The sequence below is a fragment of the Lucilia sericata genome, unplaced genomic scaffold (genome assembly GCF_015586225.1).
Source record: "Lucilia sericata isolate MDLA Ls3-8-SP2 unplaced genomic scaffold, ASM1558622v1 Contig000268F_arrow, whole genome shotgun sequence".
Classification (NCBI taxonomy): domain Eukaryota; kingdom Metazoa; phylum Arthropoda; class Insecta; order Diptera; family Calliphoridae; genus Lucilia; species Lucilia sericata.
Window position 1 is genome coordinate 155540 of NW_023994293.1, and position 22044 is coordinate 177583.

General features: G+C 30.1%; 4 protein-coding genes across 7 annotated transcripts in view; 3 read left to right on the forward strand and 1 right to left on the reverse strand.

Annotated features, from left to right (window-relative positions):
• Positions 1–1907, forward strand: part of LOC119602999 (semaphorin-1A) — a 39321-nt gene extending 37414 nt beyond the window's left edge. For all 4 annotated transcript variants that reach the window (XM_037954847.1, XM_037954848.1, XM_037954849.1 and 1 more), the window contains exon 8: positions 1609–1907. In XM_037954847.1, the coding sequence (XP_037810775.1) occupies positions 1609–1801 (193 nt within the window). In that variant the 3' untranslated portion in view covers positions 1802–1907. The remainder of the gene's footprint in view (positions 1–1608) is intronic.
• Positions 1908–8359: 6452 nt separating this feature from the next.
• On the forward strand, positions 8360–10392 carry LOC119603000 (rRNA N6-adenosine-methyltransferase ZCCHC4). Its single transcript, XM_037954852.1, has 5 exons — positions 8360–8496; positions 8570–8820; positions 8944–9185; positions 9249–9455; positions 9525–10392. The coding sequence occupies exons 1-5, from the start codon at positions 8478–8480 to the stop codon at positions 10294–10296; spliced, it is 1491 nt and encodes a 496-aa protein (XP_037810780.1). The 5' UTR covers positions 8360–8477; the 3' UTR covers positions 10297–10392.
• A 307-nt stretch (positions 10393–10699) lies between these two features.
• LOC119602992 (TP53-regulated inhibitor of apoptosis 1-like) lies at positions 10700–11545 on the reverse strand. Its single transcript, XM_037954841.1, has 2 exons — positions 11241–11545; positions 10700–11167 (listed from the first exon to the last, which is right to left on the reverse strand). Exons 1-2 carry the CDS (start codon positions 11385–11387, stop codon positions 11069–11071), a joined length of 246 nt encoding a protein of 81 aa, XP_037810769.1. The 5' UTR covers positions 11388–11545; the 3' UTR covers positions 10700–11068.
• Positions 11546–11636: 91 nt separating this feature from the next.
• Positions 11637–13860, forward strand: LOC119602991 (complement component 1 Q subcomponent-binding protein, mitochondrial). The gene is made up of 5 exons (XM_037954840.1): positions 11637–11972; positions 12118–12268; positions 12706–12899; positions 12971–13059; positions 13126–13860. The coding sequence occupies exons 1-5, from the start codon at positions 11762–11764 to the stop codon at positions 13273–13275; spliced, it is 795 nt and encodes a 264-aa protein (XP_037810768.1). The 5' UTR covers positions 11637–11761; the 3' UTR covers positions 13276–13860.
• The last annotated feature ends 8184 nt before the right edge of the window (positions 13861–22044 follow it).

The window sequence follows — 22044 nt, forward strand, 5'->3', positions numbered from 1 at the left end:
AGCAGAACTAGAACAGAACTTGAACAGAACTAGAACAGAACTAGAACAGAATTAGAACAGAACTAGAACAGAACTAGAACAGAACTAGAACAGAACTAGAACAGAACTAGAACAGAACTAGAACAGAACTAGAACAGAACTAGAACAGAACTGGAACAGAACTAGAACAGAACTAGAACAGAACTAGAACAGAACTAGAACAGAACTAGAACAGAACTAGAACAGAACTAGAACAGAACTAGAACAGAACTGGAACAGAACTAGAACAGAACTAGAACAGAACTAGAACAGAACTAGAACAGAACTAGAACAGAACTAGAAACAGAACTAGAACAGAACTAGAACAGAACTAGAACAGAACTAGAACAGAACTAGAACAGAACTAGAACAGAACTAGAAACAGAAACTAGAAACAGAACTAGCACCAGAACTAGAACAGAACTAGAACAGAACTGAGAACGAGCAACTAGAACAGAACTAGAACAGAACTAGAACAGAAACTAGAACAGAACTAGAACAGACCTAGAAACAGAACTAGAACAGAACTAGACAGAACTAGAACAGACCTAGAACAGACTAGAACAAGAACTAGAACAGAACTAGAACAGTAACTAGAACAGGAAACTAGGAACAGAACTAGAACAGAACTAGAACAGAACTAGAACAGAACTAGAACAGAAACTAGAACAGAACTAGAACAGAACTAGAACAGAAACTAGAACAGAAACTAGAAACAGAACTAGAACATGAACTAATAGAACAGAACTAGGAACAGAAACTAGAACATACTAAGAACTAGAACATAACTAGAAACAGAACTAGAACCAGAACTAGAACAGAACTAGAACAGAACTAGAACAGAACTAGACAGAACTAGAACCAGAACTAGAACAGAACTAGAACAGACTAGAACAGAACTAGAACAGAACTGAACAACAAAAACTAGAACAGAACTAGAACAGAACTGGAACAGAACTGGAACAGAAAGAACAGAACTAGAACAGAACTAGAACAGAACTAGAACAGAACTAGAACAGAACTAGAACAGAACTAGAACAGAACTAGAACAGAACTAGAACAGAACTAGAACAGAACTAGAACAGAACTAGAACAGAACTAGAACAGAACTAGAACAGAACTGGAACAGAACTAGAACAGAACTAGAAACAGAACTAGAACAGAACTAGAACAGAACTAGAACAGAACTAGAACAAACTAGAACAGAACTAGAACAGAACTAGAACAGAACTAGAACAGAACTAGAACAGAACTAGAACAGAACTAGAACAGAACTAGAACAGAACTAGAACAGAACTAGAACAGAACTAGAACAGAACTAGAACAGAACAGAACTAGAACAGAACTAGAACAGAACTAGAACAGAACTAGAACAGAACTAGAACAGAACTAGAACAGAACTAGAACTAGAACTAGAACTAGAACATAACTAGAACAGAACTAGAACAGAACTAGAACAGAACTAGAACAGAACTAGAACAGAACTCCAACAGAAATAGAACAGACCTAAAAAAGAACTAGAACTAGAAATGAACCAAAACTGATCTTGGATTGTATTATTGTATTAATCATGTCTTTGTCTTCTTTCAGCACCTTTGGCCTTAAACATGGTAAAGATATTAATCTTCTAATGAACACCAATCACTATTGTCATCCGGGCAAGCCCAGTTTAGACTTAGAAAAGGATCGTAGTCATGAATGTAAAAACTCCACAGAGAATCTTGAAAAAGAATTACCCTGCAAAACATCAACATTAACAAAAGTTAAACGCACATATATATGATTAAACTCATGCATGCTGGCATCTACGTTAACATACTCTGGATTTTAAACTAGAACAAGAAAATCACAAAGGGTAACAGATCAAAAAAAAAAAAAAAAAAAAAAATCATATACAACACACATTTTTTTAGTAAAATTTTTTATACAAACAAAGTTTTTATTTGTTTTGTTTAGTTTAAACATTTTTTTTAATTTAATCAATAACGAAATGCTCTTTTTTATAACGTAACGTTGAGAGAACGGGAAAAAAAGGATATATATTCGAATAGAGTTTTTTAGAAGCTAAATTAAAACGTGAACTATTGTATAGTTTTAGAAGGAGAACAAATTTTATTAAAATTTTAATTTATAGCTAAATTGTATTATAAATAAACTACTTATTTGGACAAAGTATTGTTTTGGACGCCTGCTTACTTTTTATTACACAAAAAAAAAAAAAAACTTTACTTGAATTTAATATCCTTTTTTTTATAAACTTTCGTTTATAAAAATATTAGATTTTTGTTTAATATTTGTTGATACTTTTAATTTAAGTCCTTTCTTTTACTTTTGAGAGACATTTGTTTAAAAAGAGTTAAAGCGTTTAGGCTCTTTTATAGTTGTAACAAGTGTTTAAGTTAGAGAGAAACGTTTGAAACGTTTGTTTTTATTAATATTTTAAGTGAACTTTTTATATATAAAAAATAGTCTAGTTTTCTTTTTTTTAAAGAAAAAAAAAAAAGGGAGTCTATAGTTTTTATATAAACACAGTGAATTATTTTTTTATATGTATAAATAGTAATAATAAACTAAGCTAAAAAATAGTGTTATTTTATATATATATATAAACTACAATCTAAGCTTAAGTACAAATTAAGTATGTTTTACAATTTTTTTTATATATATAAATAGTTTTAAAGTTAAAAGTAAAGAAAAATCTCGAAATTCTAATAACAACAAGAAATTTCTAATGTTAAAACAAACATATCGTTTTTGGAAAGTGTTTGACGTCATGTATTAACAAGCATGAAACTTTTTTTTTTTTTTTGTAAATGCGAACAATTTTTTATACATGTTTTTTATATTTTTATAAATAGCAAGAATGTGAAAAATAATAATAATAAAACAAATTTTTAAACGAATTCTTAAACGAAATGTATTGTAGACGATGTAAATCATAAAAAAAATACTAAGAACTAGAATTAACTTTAACACTAAAGGAGTTTCAAACTGAGTGTTAACTTTTAGCATAATTTTTTTATAAAGAAAATAATCTGGAAAACTTTGCTGAGTCGGTTATTAAGTAAAAAATCTTCTTTGAAACTTTCCGGGACTTTGAATGTTTGAGGGATTTCTCTAAGAGAGTTTTTGCATGTTTTCTGAAGGAGTTTCTTTAAGGAAACTATATCGTAAACAGTTTATAAAGAAAAATATCTGACAATCTTTGCAGACGCGGTTTTTGTGTAAAAAATCTTCTTTGAAAGTTTTATAAAGCCTTTTTAAGACATTTTTGTATAGGAAACCTTTGAGAGACTTCTCTTAGAGTGTTTTTATATAGAAACTTTTGATCTCAAAAACATTTCATATAAAAAAAAATCTCTTTAAGTCTTAGATGAAACTGTTTTTGTATAGAAACCCAGCCTGGAAACACTTTTAAGACTATTTTTGTATAGAAAACCTTTAAGAAAACTATCTCGTAAACTTTTTGTATAGAAAATAATCTGGGAATCTTTTCTGAGATATTTCTTTTGTAGAAAAATCTTCTTTGAATCCTTTCTGTGACAATTTTTCTATAGAAAACATTTGAGAGACTTCTCTCAGAGGATTTTTATACAGAAATTAGTTGTGCAAACATTTTTATATGGAAAATTTTTATCGGAAAACTTGTCTGCAACTGTTTTCATTTGAAAATCAAACTAAAAAACTTTTTGTATAGAAAAATTCTCTTTGAGTGTTAGAGGAAACTATTTTTGTATAGAAAATCTACTGGGAATCTATTACAAAACTGTTTTTATATGAAAAACCTTCTTTTCTGAACATCTCTTTAAACTTTTTATATAGGAAATAATCCTGAATTCTTCGTTAAAACTGTTTTTGTGATAAAAACCTTCTACGAATCTTTCCAGCAGCTGTTTTGTGAAGCAAATCTTCTGAGAAACATTTCTAAGGCCATTTTTGTATAGGAAACTCTCATAAAATCGTTTCAGAAACTGATTTCGTTCAAGATAACATCTTATAATCTTCAGAGACTGTTTTTGTAGAAAAAACAATCTCTGAACATATTCCCTTTAAAAAACAATCTGAATCTTTTTGGAAACTTTTTTGTATAGAACACTTTCCTGGAATCTTTTTTTACATAAAGAAAACTATTTCAGAATCTTGTTTACACTGTTTTTCTTTAGAGAGCAAAATAAAAAGCTTCTCTAAGTTTGTTTCCGTGAAGAAAACAATCTGAGACTCTTTTCTTAGAGAGTTTTTGTACAAGAATCTTTTGGTATAGAAATGAATCTTAGATTCTTTGCTTAGAGTATTTTTGTTGAAGAAAACCTTCCCGAAATGTGTTCCTAGAATCCTTTTCCACAGGGTTTCCAATATAAAACACTCTCCAAAGCATTTTCTATAGAAACGCATCTTAAATTCTTTGATTATAATGCTATTGTAAAGAAAAACTTTGCGAAATGTTTTCCGTACATCCTTTTCAACTTTTGAAAGAAAATTTTCGTCTATTTGTTTACTTATTGATTCAGAAAGACTTTTCAGATATAAACAGAAAGATAATTTCATAAATTATGATGTTACGCAAAACTCAGTTGATAACTCTGTTAGTTTAAAGTTACTCCAAAAGTTATAACAAGTTCAAACAAACATATTTACGTTTAAACATGTAATAACTCTAGAAACTTTCGTAAATGTAGAAAATTTTACATTTACGAACGTTATCTCTTAAAATAAAACCCACAATTTTACAAAAGCAAGTATTTATTAGACTGATCAACTATTATTTTAATAATTTTTTTGTGTAGCAAATATTTAGCACACATGTTTAAAAGATAATTTAGTTTTAAAGGATGTTAACAAATGGTATTTATTTAGGTTTTCTTATTAAAACAAAAGAAACACTCATTAAGTTAACTTAAAGAAATTCCTTAAATTCTTGTCAATAACTAACCAAGCATCCTTTAAAAAGGTGTGAATTTATTTAAAAATGGAAAATATTTACTTCTTGTGTGTTTAGAAATTAACACTAACCCGCCCGTTAAGTTTTTGTAAAAAGAATTTGTAAGAAATGTTTAAAAACTTTTTGGAAAAAAGAAATTTTCCAAGAAAACTAGACTGTAGAGAAGTTTGGAAAATGTTTGTTTTCAATCCAAAAAGTTTTTTAAACAATTTCCCCCCAAATTCTTAAGCTAACATTTCTTTCTTGTGTACTAAACATTTGACTAACATGAAACCCAAAAAAAACTAAAATTCAAAATGTAAATCAAAAAAAAAGGGAATTGATTTTTTTTATTCAAATACAATTAAATACAGCTTATAATAGTAGACTCAAACTTATACAGATATTTTTATACAAAACAGGTTAAATTAAGCACAAACTTAAAAATACAATAAAAAACAATTTAACAAAAAACAAATTTATTAAAAATTTTACAACAAAAAAACCAAGAAAAGGCCTTTTTGTATACAAAAAGAAAATTAGAAACAAAAAAAAGAAAATTTTGGCTTAAAATTGATAAAAGACTGTTTAAAAAAGAAAATTAAAAGCAATTTATACAAATTTGATTTGAATTGAAAAAAAAAAAAAATAAATAGAATCTAAAAACCCTGTAAGGTTCAAAATATCTATAAAAAAAATTCACTGTCTTAGGAATAAAATGAACAAAAGAAGGCTATAGATTTAGATTTTAGCACAGACTATAGTCCAGACTATAGACTAAACTATAGTCCAGACTATAGACTAAACTATAGTCCAGACTATAGACTAAACTATAGTCCAGACTATAGACTAAACTATAGTCCAGACTATAGACTAAACTATAGTCCAGGCTATAGACTAAACTATAGTGCAGACTATAGAGTAAACTATAGTCCAGTCTACAGACTAAACTATAGTCCAGACTATAGACTAAACTATAGTTCAGACTATCAGACTATAGACTAAACTATAGTCCAGACTATAGACTAAACTATAGTCCAGACTATAGACTAAACTATAGTCCAGACTATAGACTAAACTATAGTCCAGACTATAGACTAAACTATAGTCCAGACTATAGACTAAACTATAGTCCAGACTATAGACTAAACTATAGTCCAGACTATAGACTAAACTATAGTCCAGACTATAGACTAAACTATAGTCCAGACTATAGACTAAACTATAGTCCAGACTATAGACTAAACTATAGTCCAGTCTATAGACTAAACTATAGTCCAGTCTATTGACTAAACTATATCCAGACTGTAGACCAAACTATAGTCCAGACTATAGACTAAACTATAGTCCAAACTATAGACTAAACTATAGTCCAGACTATAGACTAATCTATAGACTAAGCTATAGTCCAGACTATAGAGTAAACTATAGTCCAAACTATAGACTAAACTATAGTCCAAACTATAGACTAAACTATAGACTAAACTATAGTCCAAACTATAGACTAAACTATAGTCCAAACTATAGACTAAACTATAGTCCAAACTATAGACTAAACTATAGTCCAGACTATAGACTAATCTATAGACTAAGCTATAGTCCAGACTATAGACTAAGCTATAGTCCAGACTATAGACTAAACTATAGTCCAGACTATAGACTGAACTATAGTCCAGACTATAGACTAAACTACAATCCAGACTATAGACTAAGCTATAGTCCAGACTATAGAGTAAACTATAGTCCAAACTATAGACTAAACTATAGTCCAAACTATAGACTAAACTATAGACTAAACTATAGTCCAAACTATAGACTAAACTATAGTCCAAACTATAGACTAAACTATAGTCCAAACTATAGACTAAACTATAGTTCAAACTATAGACTAAACTATAGTCCAGACTATAGACTAATCTATAGACTAAGCTATAGTCCAGACTATAGACTAAGCTATAGTCCAGACTATAGACTAAACTATAGTCCAGACTATAGACTGAACTATAGTCCAGACTATAGACTAAACTACAATCCAGACTATAGACTAAACTATAGTCCAGACTATAGACTAAACTATAGTCCAGACTATAGTCTCAACTAGCCTGGTCTGTAGGCTGTAGTCCACATCAAAGTCAACATTTTGTTCACCTAATTTTAAAATGACAGTAAAAAAAATCATGGCCTTATTGTCAATTAATAAAAAATATTAACATTTAAATATAAAAAAAAATATTTTTTTATTTTAAACTAAAAATATATTAACAAACCCTGTAAAAAAATAATTTAAAAAGCTCAAATTTTTGTAAAATGAAATAAAATAATAAAAAAAACATATTAACAAAAAACAAGCATGTCCGTCCCACTAATTTTATAATAAAAAATAAAAAATTACAAAAAAAAAACATAAAAATTTATTTTAAAAACTAATTTTAATTAACATTAATTTAAATTTAACTTAAATTTAATATATTTTTCTATGCTAAAAACTTCTTTGTATAGATTTTATGTTGTATTTAATGTAAATAATTTGTAAGCCAGTTTTTTTATGTTAATTTAGTTTAATTTTTTAAATTTATGCTAAAAAAGAAAACGAAATTTTAATTTTTAAAAATTTCTTTTAACAATTTCGAAATTTTAATTATTAAAAAACAAAAAAACCTTGTTGTGATAGCTTGTATTTTGTAAAATTTTTTTTGTGTAAACTACACTTTGCTTCTTTTCTTTTTAAACAATTTTTCTTAAGCAGTTGTTTTTTTGGTTTAATTTAAAAAAGTGTGGTTAGTTTTTAGTTAGCCAAGCTAAGTTTTTTTTTTTAACGTCTTCCTGGCAAAAGAAAGAAAGCTTAGCTAACTAAATATGGAAAGTAATGAAAGAAAGCATGAGATTTTTTAATTCTATTTTGTACAACTGCTTGTCAAGGCTTAAATATAAATTTATGTTTAATTTAATAATAATTTTATTTGTTTTAATGTGTTTTACTTTTATAAATACCGAAATAAAGTCGTATTTTTTAAATAAAGAAAAAATAATAAAAATTCAATGTTTTTTATTTAAAATTCAAAAAACAAACTAATTTTAAAAACAATATCAAGATTAAAGATATTTGTCAAGTTTAAATTATAACAGTCCTTAGATTTTTGTGCTATTGCTTAGCTAAGCTAACAACCCTTTATTTACTAATTTTAGGGTTATCATAACACTTTGAGTGCCTAGAAATAAATGCGTCAGAAATGTTTATTTACAAATATATTCGTAATATGTTTTAATAAAACAATTGTAAAATTTTGTTTTTATTATAAAATTATAATTAAATTACATTTGGATTCAAAAATTTAAATTAAAACGACTTAATTATCATAAACTCGTAAACACCCTGTTAATTTCTTTAAACAACCCTGTTTTTCCTAACAACAGCTGTTGTGCTATCACTTCCCCTGTGAGTGTTTAGATTTGAAAAAACAAGCATTTTTTTGTTTCTTCGCCGAAAAATTCAAATTGTTCATAATTTTTCTCAAAATTCACATAAAACTCCAAATTAATAATGAAATTATTGACAGAAAGTGAGTTTTTCCCAAAAAATTATAATTCTAAAACAAAATCAATCCATAATAAATGTTTATTTCGTGCAAACAGCTAATGCCGGCAAACTTTTGATCAAATGTGAGGACGAGGAAGAAGGTGAACCGCATCCCCATTGCGCTCATGGTCCCACTCTGTTGTTTTACTATGAGGACAAGAGTCCGCGTGAGGGTTATTATGCCTGTTCGGCATATAGAGATAAAAAATTGTGTTCATTTAATTTGCCGGCCAAGGAGTTGACAACGAAACATTTGAGTCGTGTGTACGATGTGTCCACTTTGCAGTTTAGGAATTTAAGGGAAAAGGTAAGTGGGAATGAAGTAGACAAAACTTTGAAAGTATAAAATAAAAAGGTATTCAGTTTTCACTAAAATGTTAACAAATTTGGAGTTTTTGGCCAAAAAAAATTTAAAATACAAATATTTCAGTTTCTCGATTCCACTTATGAGTCGCAAAAACATTATTGCTTAACCTGCAATGAACCGCTTAAAGAAAGTGATCTACAGCCACATCTAAAACATGAAGTCAAAAGAAATCTTGCCACTAGACTAATTAAGAATCCTACCACCTTTCTAACACCTTTGGATAATGACAAGGCCCAAGCTCAGTACTTTTTCGATGACAAAGCTTTGCAGTTTTTTGAGAATTGCTTCAATGATTTGAAAGTAACGTAAGTTTTTTTATAAAGAAAAGTTTGAAACTTTAATAATAACATACTTTCAATCCACTATAGAAAAGTTATATGCATTGGAGCTCCACGTTTACATGCCCATCTTCAGAATATGTGTTCGGCAAATATAAAAAGTTTTCTATTAGATTTTGATTATCGTTTTTATTACTTTTACAATGACCAGGAGTATGCCTGGTATAATATGTGCAACAATTACTTTTTTGACGAATTGCAAAAGCAAGAATTTTTCCGTTTTTTAAAATGTAAAAGGTAAGCTTAATCATAACTCCAGATTTTAATAAAATTATCAAAACTTTTTCTCCTTTTAACTTCTTAAAGCAACGATAGAATCCTGATATTTACGGATCCTCCTTTTGGTTGTCGTACCGAACCGGTAGCAGCCACTTTGCATAAACTCACCAAACTTTACAATCGCATCAATCAATTGCCCTATCAACCTTTACCCATATTCTGGATATTTCCCTATTTCTCAGCCCACTATATACAGCAGCAAATGCCCGCTTTACAAATGTCGGATTATAAAATTAATTATACCAACCACACCTCCTACACCGATATGGGCAATAAATCCCGTAAATTAGGTTCACCGGTACGTATTTTTACCAATGTACCCTTGCAGCTCTTAAAATTACCCATACAAGAACAATATAAATACTGTTCCAAATGTGAAAAATATACCGCTTTAGAGAACCGCCATTGTGAGAAATGTAACTCTTGTCCGTCCAAAAATGGTGCCACCTATAAGCATTGTGATCTTTGCGGTTTATGTGTTAAACCTTATTATGTTCACTGCAATAACTGTCGTCGTTGCACTCAGCTAGAGTCTCATAATTGTTTGGAGTATCAACAGAAACAAAAATGTTGGATTTGCCGTGAAGTGGGCCATACGGAGCACAAATGTTCGTATTGGCAAAAGAAAATGAAATGTAGTAATATATTTCCCCGCTATAGTTTAAATGCAAAAGAAACGGAAATTGTTTGTTTATTGTGTAAGGTCAAAGGGCACAATGAGCAAATGTGCGAAAGAAGAGATAAATATTTGAAAGAGTTTACCTTTATGAGTGAAACACAATTAATGGAAAAGATTTGAGGCAGGCTGATTTTAAAAAGGAAGACATTTTTCTTGGAAATATTTAATAGTTTTAAGTTTTAAATAAAAGTGTTGATTATATATTTTTTTACAGAATTTGGTGGTAATTGTGTAATGCTTTAAAGTAAAAGGAAAGCTTTAGGTAAGTAGTTCATAACACTTCAAAAGCAATCAAAATTTGTTATCAATAAAGGTTTTACAAACATGTATACATTTGCATGTATTGTCTAAAGTCTGGACTATAGTCTTATCTATAATTTGGGCTATTGTCCTGTCTACAGTTAGTCTGTAGTATGGTCTATATTGTTATCTATAGTCTGAAGTATGATATATAGTCAACTGGTCTGGATTATAGGCTTTTCAATTGTTTCTAGCCTCTTAAATAATGAAATTATATCTTAAATTACATTTAAACATCAAATATATCTTATTTTTTATTAAAAAATTTCAATAGATCTTGCATTTAATGGAATATTAGATCCATCAAAATTGAACTTTGGATTACAAATAAATAATAAAATTGATGCCATAACATTGTTTTTGTACATAGTAGATAATAAAATTGTTAAATAGCTAAAAAAGATAAATTGCATTTAACAATTGGAAAAATAGAAAAACAAACTTTTAAAACTTAAATAGAAGTGCCTCTTTTATGGGACATAAAACCACGTCCACCACCACTGCCTCCGCTGGAAGCCCCACTGCGAGAAGTAGAGGGCATTTGGTCGCTTTGATTAAAATCCCAGGAGGCATAATCACTATTTAGTATGGGTCAGCTTTTGCTCTGTTCAGGTTTGCTATTGTATTCGCCACCAGTAGTGTAATCGGCCTCTATTTCACGCAATTCGATTTTTTGCTCTTGCATGGCTTTCTAAAGAAATATAAAAAAATATACTTTAGTTAAAAGCTTATAAATTGTTTTATTATTATAACTAATCAATTACCTTAACACATTCCTGATAGACCTTGAATATGGGAGCACACATGCTATCATCGTTGTCACCTTTTAGAAATCTTTCAGAGAACCATAAATTGAAACATTCATCATATTTTCGCTTCAATTCATTACAATCATCACCCAAACTATTCATTTTGAAATTTCACAATGATTACTAATTGCTAGATTTAAAATTTCTGTGATAAATTCTAGTTTCTAGCCAAAAACTTGTAAATTTTCCAATAAAATAAATTTTTTTTCATCAGCTTTTCAACAACAACAAAATGGTAAACAGCTGTTTACTATTAGCACAGAGTTGTTATACAAGCAAAAACTAGGCATTACTGAAACATGCAAAAACTAGGCAGCACTTTTTCTTTTTCAACTGTCATTTACATATTTTGAGGTTATATTTTCTCTTAGTTATAAATTTTCCTCAATTGACATAACTCGGCACGCGAAATTGCATTTAGTTTTCTTTAAAATTTTGTGAAATTCTTTAAAAAGTTTAACTCAATAAATTAAAACATGAACAACTTAACCAAGGCTACTTTACGCTTCGTGGGCAACACCTCCTTAAAAAATGTTTTCGGTGGCAAACGCGATTTTACTCGCACTTTATGGCACATGTCCAAAACTCCAGAATATTCCGGTCAACAAAAGGGCAGTGTTTTGCAAGTGCATAATCCTACCTTGAACTGCAATTGCGGTTGTGGCATGAAGCGTATGCATACTAAAGGTAAGACCAGTAGAAATCATGAATGGAAAGAGTTTGTTGAAAGAAAACAGTAAACTTACATAACCTCAATTAGAAAAAGTGATGAAATAGAGTGCATTCTTAAGAAGCCGGCAAAGACTTGAATGATTTTGTTTTGTGCTTTTAGGTGAACGTGAATTGGTTGAATTTTTAACAGAGGAAATTTTGGCCGAACGTAAGGCCCAAAAAATCAAGACTGTACCCACCACATTGGAAGGTTTTGCTGTTAAATTGAACGGTGCCGAAGTTGAGCTGAGCAAACAAGCTGAAAAGGAAAAGTAAGTTGTTAATGGGAATAAGAATTTAAAATTTTATATTCTAGTCTATAGACTAGACTATAGACGAGACATTAGACTAGACTATAGAATAGACTAGACTTTAGAATAGTCTAGAACATAAGCTAGACTATAGCGTAGACTGTAGAAGACTAGACAAAAAACTAGACTGTAGACAAAGTTTTAAATAAGAATTAAATTTTTCACAAAAAAATCGATTTTTCACTAAAAATTAAATTTTTTTCTAAAAATTTGATTTTTTCTTTAAAAATTTTTTTTTTTTTAAATTTGATTTTTCCTTAAAAAATAATTTTTTTTCTAAAAATTTGATTTTTCCTTAAAAAATATTTTTTTTTCTAAAAATTTGATTTTTCCTTCAAAAATATTTTTTTCTAAAAAATGCATTTTTCACTAAAAATTCAATTCTTTCCGCTTTCCAGAATTGTCATTAATTTCAATGTAAACCATACCGTTGATACTGAAGAAGAACCCGAAATTGATCCCAATGCCGACAAACCCGATTTGGGTGAAATGCGCAGCAAACCTCAATTTGAAGTTGATATCGTTAGAGGTTCTACCACCCTATCCTTCACCTGTTCCTTCTTGCAAGGTACTCCCCAAGAAGGAGAATACAGTAAGTTTTATAATAAAAAAAAAAAACTTATAAAAAACATAATTTTTAAATAATTTGTTTAACACTTACAGATGACATCTTTGGCATTGACGAAATGACCATTTACCAAGGTGAATGGAACGACAAAGTCTATGCTGTAGCTGGTGATGTTTTGGATGGCGTAAGTTTTTTTTTTATTGTTATGATGATTTGTAATGATAATTTATTTTCTATATTTTTATTTTAGTACCTTTACGATTTGTTAATGAACTTGTTGGAAGAGAAGGGTGTCAGCAATGAATTTGTTGAAAAGCTGTCCGATTTAGCTACTGCCTATGAACATTCTTCCTACATTGGTTTGTTGGAAAGTCTCTCGAAATTCACCACCGGAAAGTAATTTACACTTTCTTCCTTCAGTTTTTAATTTCTGTTATAACTACAAATAGTTTTTAAGTTTTAAACTAAATTTATTATTTTTTCTGCTTTTTAATTATTCTTATTTTATTTTTATTTCTTAACACTAGTTATGAACAAAAAATTGCCAAAGAAAGTAAGCTTGCTTTCAATCAAGACTCAAGATTTCTAATATAAACTACAATCAAGACTCAAGATTTCATTTTCAAGCAAGTTCAAGACTCAAGATTCCAAAAGACAAACTTTAACCACATTTTTATACCTCAAAAAAGGAATTTCTTGTAAGTTTTTTGTTATTTTTTAAAGAAATATCTTTATTTTTATATAATTGTAGTTATAGTTTGTTTTTATAATTGGTTTACAACTTTCTGCCAAACATTTTTGTTTATGACCATGTGTGTTCTTTTTTAAAGTGAATTTGTTGAAAAGTTATTTTTACTTTATTTCACTTTTACAAAATAACTTTATTAACTTCCTTTATAAAATATATATACTGTTTTAAGAATATATGGTTACAAAAATTGTTACGAAGTAATAATTCAAACAAAGGATGATTTTCAAAAAGAAATAAATGTATTATTAAAAAACCATAATGTGGAAAGAACTCCGATCAAGTCCAGTGATTCCGGGATAAATGAACTAAATCTGAAAGTTCCAAAAAATTGTTCATTAAGGCTATAGTGAAGACTAGTAGTTCTCGACGAAAGTCTGAAACTGATCTATAACTGAACTAGAACTATATTAAATTTATACTTCAATGTATAGCTGGAACTAGATATTGAACTAGGATTGTTCTAACTAGAGACTTATATCTAAAACTGAACTAGAAGAACTATGAACTGATGTTCTACTAAACTGAATAGAACTGACTAAACTGAACGAAATAACTTAAATTAGAACTGACTAGAATAACTAGAACTGAACTAGAACTAACTAGAACTGAATTAGAACTGAACTAGAACTGAACTGACCAAACTAAAACTCGAAATGAACTAAGACTGAACTAGAACTGAAACTGAACTAGAACTGAACAGACCTGAACTAGAACTAACTAGAACTGAACTATGACTACTGAACTACTGAACTAAACGAACTAGAAGAACTGAACTAGAGAACTAAACTGAACTAGAAGACAAACTGAACTGAACTGAACTAGAACTGAACTAGAACTGAACTAGAACTGAACTAGAACTGAACTAGAACTGAACTAGAACTGAACTAGAACTGAACTAGAACTGAACTAGAACTGAACTAGAACTGAACTAGAACTGAACTAGAACTGAACTAGAACTGAACTAGAACTGAACTAGAACTGAACTAGAACTGAACTAGAACTGAACTAGAACTGAACTAGAACTGAACTAGAACTGAACTAGAACTGAACTAGAACTGAACTAGAACTGAACTAGAACTGAACTAGAACTGAACTAGAACTGAACTAGAACTGAACTAGAACTGAAATAGAACTGAACTAGAACTGAACTAGAACTGAACTAGAACTGAACTAGAACTGAACTAGAACTGAACTAGAACTGAACTAGAACTGAACTAGAACTGAACTAGAACTGAACTAGAACTGAACTAGAACTGAACTAGAACTGAACTAGAACTGAACTAGAACTGAACTAGAACTGAACTAGAACTGAACTAGAACTGAACTAACTGAACTAGAACTGAACTAGACTGAACTAGAACTGAACTAGAACTGAACTAGAACTGAACTAGAACTGAACTAGAACTGAAACTAGAAATGAAACTAGAACTGAACTAGAACTGAACTAGAACTGAACTAGAACTGAACTAGAACTGAACTACTAGAACTTGAACTAGAACTGACTAGAACTGAACTAGAACTGAACTAGAACTGAACTAGAACTGAACTAGAACTGAACTAGAACTGAACTAGAACTGAACTAGAACTGAACTTAGAACTGAACTAGAACTGAACTAGAACTGAACTAGAACTGAACTAGAACTGAACTAGAACTGAACTAGAACTGAACTAGAACTGAACTAGAACTGAACTAGAACTGAACTAGAACTGAACTAGAACTGAACTAGAACTGAACTAGAACTGAACTAGAACTGAACTAGAACTGAACTAGAACTGAACTAGAACTGAACTAGAACTGAACTAGAACTGAACTAGAACTGAACTAGAACTGAACTAGAACTGAACTAGAACTGAACTAGAACTGAACTGGAACTGAACTAGAACTGAACTAGAACTGAACTAGAACTGAACTAGAACTGAACTAGAACTGAACTAGAACTGAACTAGAACTGAACTAGAACTGAACTATAACTGAACTAGAACTGAACTAGAACTGAACTAGAACTGAACTAGAACTGAACTAGAACTGAACTAGAACTGAACTAGAACTGAACTAGAACTGAACTAGAACTGAACTAGAACTGAACTAGAACTGAACTAGAACTGAACTAGAACTGAACTAGAACTGAACTAGAACTGAACTAGAACTGAACTAGAACTGAACTAGAACTGAACTAGAACTGAACAAGAACTGAACTAGAACTAGAACTGAACTAGAACTGAACTAGAACTGAAGAACTGAACTAGAACTGAACTAGAACTGAACTAGAACTGAACAAGAACTGAACTAGAACTAGAACTGAACTAGAACTGAACTAGAACTAGAACTGAACTAGAACTGAACTAGAACTGAACTGAACTAGAACTGAACTAGAACTGAACTAGAACTGAACTAGAACTGAACTAGAACTGACTGAGAACTGAACTAGAACTGAACTAGAACTGAAACTAGAACTGAACTAGAACTGAACTAGAACTGAACTAGAACTGAACTAGAACTGAACTAGAACTAGACTGACTAGAACTGAACTAGAACTGAACTATAACTGAACTAGAACTGAACTACAACTGAACTACAACTGAACTAGAACTGAACTAGAACTGAACTAGAACTGAACTAGAACTGAACTAGACCTGAACTAGAACTGAACTAGAACTGAACTAAAACTAACTACAAGTGAACTGAATTTACTAAAAGCGAAATAGTATTTAACTAGAACCCCACATTAAAGAGATTAAATTTTCTCCGTTTATTTTTCAAAATTAAAAAAAAACTGGCAACTTTGTTTAAAAAACTGTGTGGCATCTCTCATAAAAATAGCAACTCTATAAAATTTCACCACCATTTAGTAATTCACCTTAAAATCTATAAATAGAATTTTATTAGAATTACACACCACTAAAACTTGTTGTTGTATTCTGAATATACACATTTTGAAAACAAGCATAGTGTCAAAGATTTAACGAATGCCACAATGGCATAATCGGTTAGAACGCATATGATAGTGAAATTAGGCTGGTGGGTTTTGTTGGATATAGGTCCCCTGGGTTCGCTTCCTGGTTCAGAATACCCTCCCGAGTGGGTTTAACTTTCCCGTTGTCTCTTTGCATTTCTCAATTTCCTTCTTAGTTTGGCAAGAGTTTTTAGAAAATCCGTTACGATTGAAAACTCTAATCAAAGAAGGTAGATCAAATCGTTCGCTCGTTGCCGTACCTGCAATGGTCCTCTCAATGACTATCCATCAGGTCCCGTAAAAACTATACGAGTGCGTACAATTTATTTTGGCTAAGAGTAGAAAAAAGATAAAAGGGAAGAAAATATGTAGAACAGATAATTTGAACCTATAATTCTGATAGCACTTTCTGAATTTTTCAGTAAAACTTGCTGGAAAGAGAAAAGGGCATATAACTAGTACCGTGATCGGTTATAGTTGTATTCTTAACTTATTATATGTTGAAAATTAGATCAAAAGAGATTGATTATAAATGAAATTGAACTTGAACAGTGCTAGAACAAAACTAGAGTTGATCACGTAATAGATCAAGAATAACCGAAAGACAAATGTTATTTGTAACACTATTCTAATTAAAATTATATAAAATTAAGAATGTTCTTTAAAACTCTGCTGCCTTTTTAGGTCAAATGTTTATGGAATATTAATGAGATTGATTTTCGATAATCACCACTCTTTAAGCACAATTTAAAAGTAAAATTTAAAACATAGATTTCCAAAACAATCTATAGTTTAAGTACGACTTCTTTAATTTTACAAAAACATGTCAAGAAACTTTCAGCATAATAGATTTTTTTCTATTTTTATCTAATTTAAATTCCGCTCACGCATTTGCTTTAGAAAACGTTCTAACAAAACATGAGTTCATAGAATAAATTACGTTTTACAAAATGCCATTATACTCAGTTTTTAATGTTTTTTTATCATATTTTTATTTGCAAATTATTTATGTGACATCATGCTAAAATTTCTAACAATTATTTAAAGGCCTAAAGGGTTCTCCAGACATATACATATTTATGTATAATTTACAAAAATAAAATAATTTGTTTATTTTCTTAACATTAATTATAATAATTTGTGTTAGAAAAAAAGGCTGGTCATTTTGTTATTAAAAAAATCATGACTTTTTTTGTGTTTATTTTTTTCAAACATAAAAATGTAATTAGAACTAAACAAATTGAAAAATTATATAGAAAAATCTTACTTAATGTCAAATCATTATTAAAAAAAACAATTTTGTTGAATTGTTTGTAACTGGCCAAGAGTTTTTCAAACGATATTTATGGGTACTAGGTATTAATGACTTTTTAAATTGATGCTTTTTATTGAGAAAAAAGATTTATTGCAAATAAACACATAGATTTTATAGTGAGAAAATTTAATAGTGTGTACTTACTAAATCATAAAAGTTTATTAAATATTATGATAATGAATACAAATATTTATGGTGTGACTAAGCAATTTAATTAAATAATAATAAAATTTAAAATTAAATAATAACAAATCATAAATTCCCAATAAACCGTACCAAAATCATATTTTCTAATTAACTATCAATGTAAATCTTGTATATGTTATAGGTTTTGCAAATCTACTTCATATGTACTTGAAGTGAACTAGAACAGAACTGGAACAGAATAAGAACAGCACTAGAACAGCACTAGAGCAAATCTAGAACAGAACTAGAACAGAACTATAACAGAACTAAACAGAACTAAAACAGAACTAAAACAGAACTAGAACAGAACTAGAACAGAACTAGAACAGAACTAGAAGAGAACTAGAACAGAACAGAACTAGAACAGAACTAGAACAGAACTAGAACAGAATAGAACTAGAAACAGAACTAGAACAGAACTAGAACAGAACTAGAACAGAACTAGAACAGAACCTAGAACAGAACTAGACGAACTAGAACAGAACTAGAACAGAACTAGAACAGAACTAGAACAGAACTAGAACAGAACTAGAACAGAACTAGAACAGAACTAGAACAGAACTAGAACAGAACTAGAACAGAACTAGAACAGAACTAGAACAGAACTAGAACAGAACTAGAACAGAACTAGAACAGAACTAGAACAGAACTAGAACAGACAGAACAGAACAGAACTAGAACAGAACTAGAACAGAACAGAACAGAACTAGAACAGAAACTAGAACAGAACTAGAACAGAACTAGAACAGAACTAGAACAGAACTAGAACAGAACTAGAACAGAACTAGAACAGAACAGAACTAGAACAGAACTAGAACAGAACTAGAACAGAACTAGAACAGAACTAGAACAGAACTAGAACAGAACTAGAACAGAACTAGAACAGAACTAGAACAGAACTAGAACAGAACTAGAACAGAACTAGAACAGAACTAGAACAGAACTAGAACAGAACTAGAACAGAACTAGAACAGAACTAGAACAGAACTAGAACAGTACTAGAACAGAACTAGAACAGTACTAGAACAGAACTAGAACAGAGCTACAACAGAACTAGAACAGAAATGGAGCCTGAACTCAATTTGTCTTACTTTCTTTAAATGCACTTATCCTGTTATCTCTTAATATTTGTTAAACATATTAATTCCTTGAAAATGTGGGTTATTTTCAACATTTCCCAAAACCATTTTTCTAAAACACTAGATATTGCAAAATTTTCTTAAGAAAACATTTAATATATCAACATTTTCATTAGCCGTTGAAATGTTGTTAGTTATTGCTAGTATATAATATTTTTAACAGTTATTAGTTAAAATTTTTTTGTACATAAATCCAACTGTAAGCCATATATTGTTTGTCTCTCTAGTGGCTTGTGTTTTAAAGCCATTACCACTTAACCCTTTTGACCAGGCACGCTTAAACAGCACCCACGACTTTTTATTACAAAAGTTTACAATTTTTTTCTTTTTGTTTCAAAATGCTGTATGTAGTTTTATAAGCCTTAGGCTTTGCAAGAAAAACTTGTTTGTAAAATATGAAACAACAAAATTCTTATAACAATAGACTTGACACTAAAGCATGGATTAAACCAATTTGGTTGCAGCTATTTTATAATAGTATAGGAAACCTTTTTATAATCGAACCTATAAAATAATATGTTTGTTATAACAAAAACTTACATACATGTGTACATTGTTTACACATACACATTTCCTTTGTTTCGTTTTACTTTTTAATACTAATAATAAAAATTATGCAATTTTGGTTTTTGGAGAAATATTTTTTATTTTTACCATTATCTTTTTATGCATTATTGCACTTATGGCAGGCTACAATTAAAAAATGGAGAAAAAATTTATAGGAATTGTGTTTTAGTTGAGAGAAGTATCCGCCAAGTAAATAATACTAATTGAACAATACCTTAAAACCAAACCCACTCATTTGTTTTTTGGTTTTATGTATTACTTTTATTTTACTAAAGCCACCATGAAAACTACTGACGTACTGCAATTGCTAATGCAAGTAATAATGCAATAAAATAAAGTGTGAAAAGTGATTTTTTTAGAACTAGTTCAGTTCTAGTTCAGTTCTAGTTCAGTTCTAGTTCAGTTCTAGTTCAGTTCTAGTTCAGTTCTAGTTCAGTTCTAGTTCAGTTCTAGTTCAGTTCTAGTTCAGGTTCTAGTTCAGTTCTAGTTCAGTTCTAGTTCAGTTCTAGTTCATTCTAGTTTTCTAGTTCAGTTCTAGTTCAGTTCTAGTTCAGTTCTAGTTCAGTTCTAGTTCAGTTCTAGTTCAGTTCTAGTTCAGTTTAGTTCAGTTCTAGTTCAGTTCTAGTTCAGTTCTAGTTCAGTTCTAGTTCAGTTCTAGTTCAGTTCTAGTTCAGTTCTAGTTCAGTTCTAGTTCAGTTCTAGTTCAGTTCTAGTTCAGTTCTAGTTCAGTTGTAGTTCAGTTGTAGTTCAGTTCTAGTTCAGTTCTAGTTCAGTTCTAGTTCAGTTCTAGTTCAGTTCTAGTTCAGTTCTAGTTCAGTTCTAGTTCAGTTCTAGTTCAGTTCTAGTTCAGTTCTAGTTCAGTTCTAGTTCAGTTCTAGTTCAGTTCTAGTTCAGTTCTAGTTCAGTTCTAGTTCAGTTCTAGTTCAGTTCTAGTTCAGTTCTAGTTCAGTTCTAGTTCAGTTCTAGTTCAGTTCTAGTTCAGTTCTAGTTCAGTTCTAGTTCAGTTCTAGTTCAGTTCTAGTTCAGTTCTAGTTCAGTTCTAGTTCAGTTCTAGTTCAGTTCTAGTTCAGTTCTAGTTCAGTTCTAGTTCAGTTCTAGTTCAGTTCTAGTTCAGTTCTAGTTCAGTTCTAGTTCAGTTCTAGTTCAGTTCTAGTTCAGTTCTAGTTCAGTTCTAGTTCAGTTCTAGTTCAGTTCTAGTTCAGTTCTAGTTCAGTTCTAGTTTCAGTTCTAGTTCAGTTCTAGTTCAGTTCTAGTTCAGTTCTAGTTCAGTTCTAGTTCAGTCTAGTTCAGTTCGTTCTAGTTCAGTTCTAGTTCAGTTCTAGTTCAGTTCTAGTTCAGTTCTAGTTCAGTTCTAGTTCAGTTCTAGTTCAGTTCTAGTTCAGTTCTAGTTCAGTTCTAGTTCAGTTCTAGTTCAGTTCTAGTTCAGTCTAGTTCAGTTCTAGTTCAGTTCTAGTTCAGTTCTAGTTCAGTTCTAGTTCAGTCTAGTTCAGTTCTAGTTCAGTTCTAGTTCAGTTCTAGTTCAGTTCTAGTTGTTCAGTTCAGTTCTAGTTCAGTTCTAGTTCAGTTCTAGTTCAGTTCTAGTTCAGTTCTAGTTCAGTTCTAGTTCAGTTAGTTCAGTTCTAGTTCAGTTCTAGTTCAGTTCTAGTTCAGTTCTAGTTCAGTTCTAGTTCAGTTCTAGTTCAGTTCTAGTTCAGTTCTAGTTCAGTTCTAGTTCAGTTCTAGTTCAGTTCTAGTTCAGTTCTAGTTCAGTTCTAGTTCAGTTCTAGTTCAGTTCTAGTTCAGTTCTCGTTCAGTTCTAGTTCATTTCTAGTTCAGTTCTAGTTCAGTTCTAGTTCAGTTCTAGTTCAGTTCTAGTTCAGTTCTAGTTCAGTTCTAGTTCAGTTCTAGTTCATTCTAGTTCAGTTCTAGTTCAGTTCTAGTTCAGTTCTAGTTCAGTTCTAGTTCAGTTCTAGTTCAGTTCTAGTTCAGTTCTAGTTCAGTTCTAGTTCAGTTCTAGTTCAGTTCTAGTTCAGTTTTAGTTCAGTTTTAGTTCAGTTCTAGTTCAGTTCTAGTTCAGTTCTAGTTCAGTTCAGTTAAGTTTTTTTACTGTTATAATTCAGTTCTACTAATTAGAAATATATGATCTTTACGTGAGCGAGCAAAGGTTTATCAGACATCAAGATGTTTTGTACGATCAGTTATTTTCAAAATACTTTCATAAAAGTGCATTCTAAAAATGCTCATATTTATTCCAGGGTCTCTCTATAGTCTGTTTCTA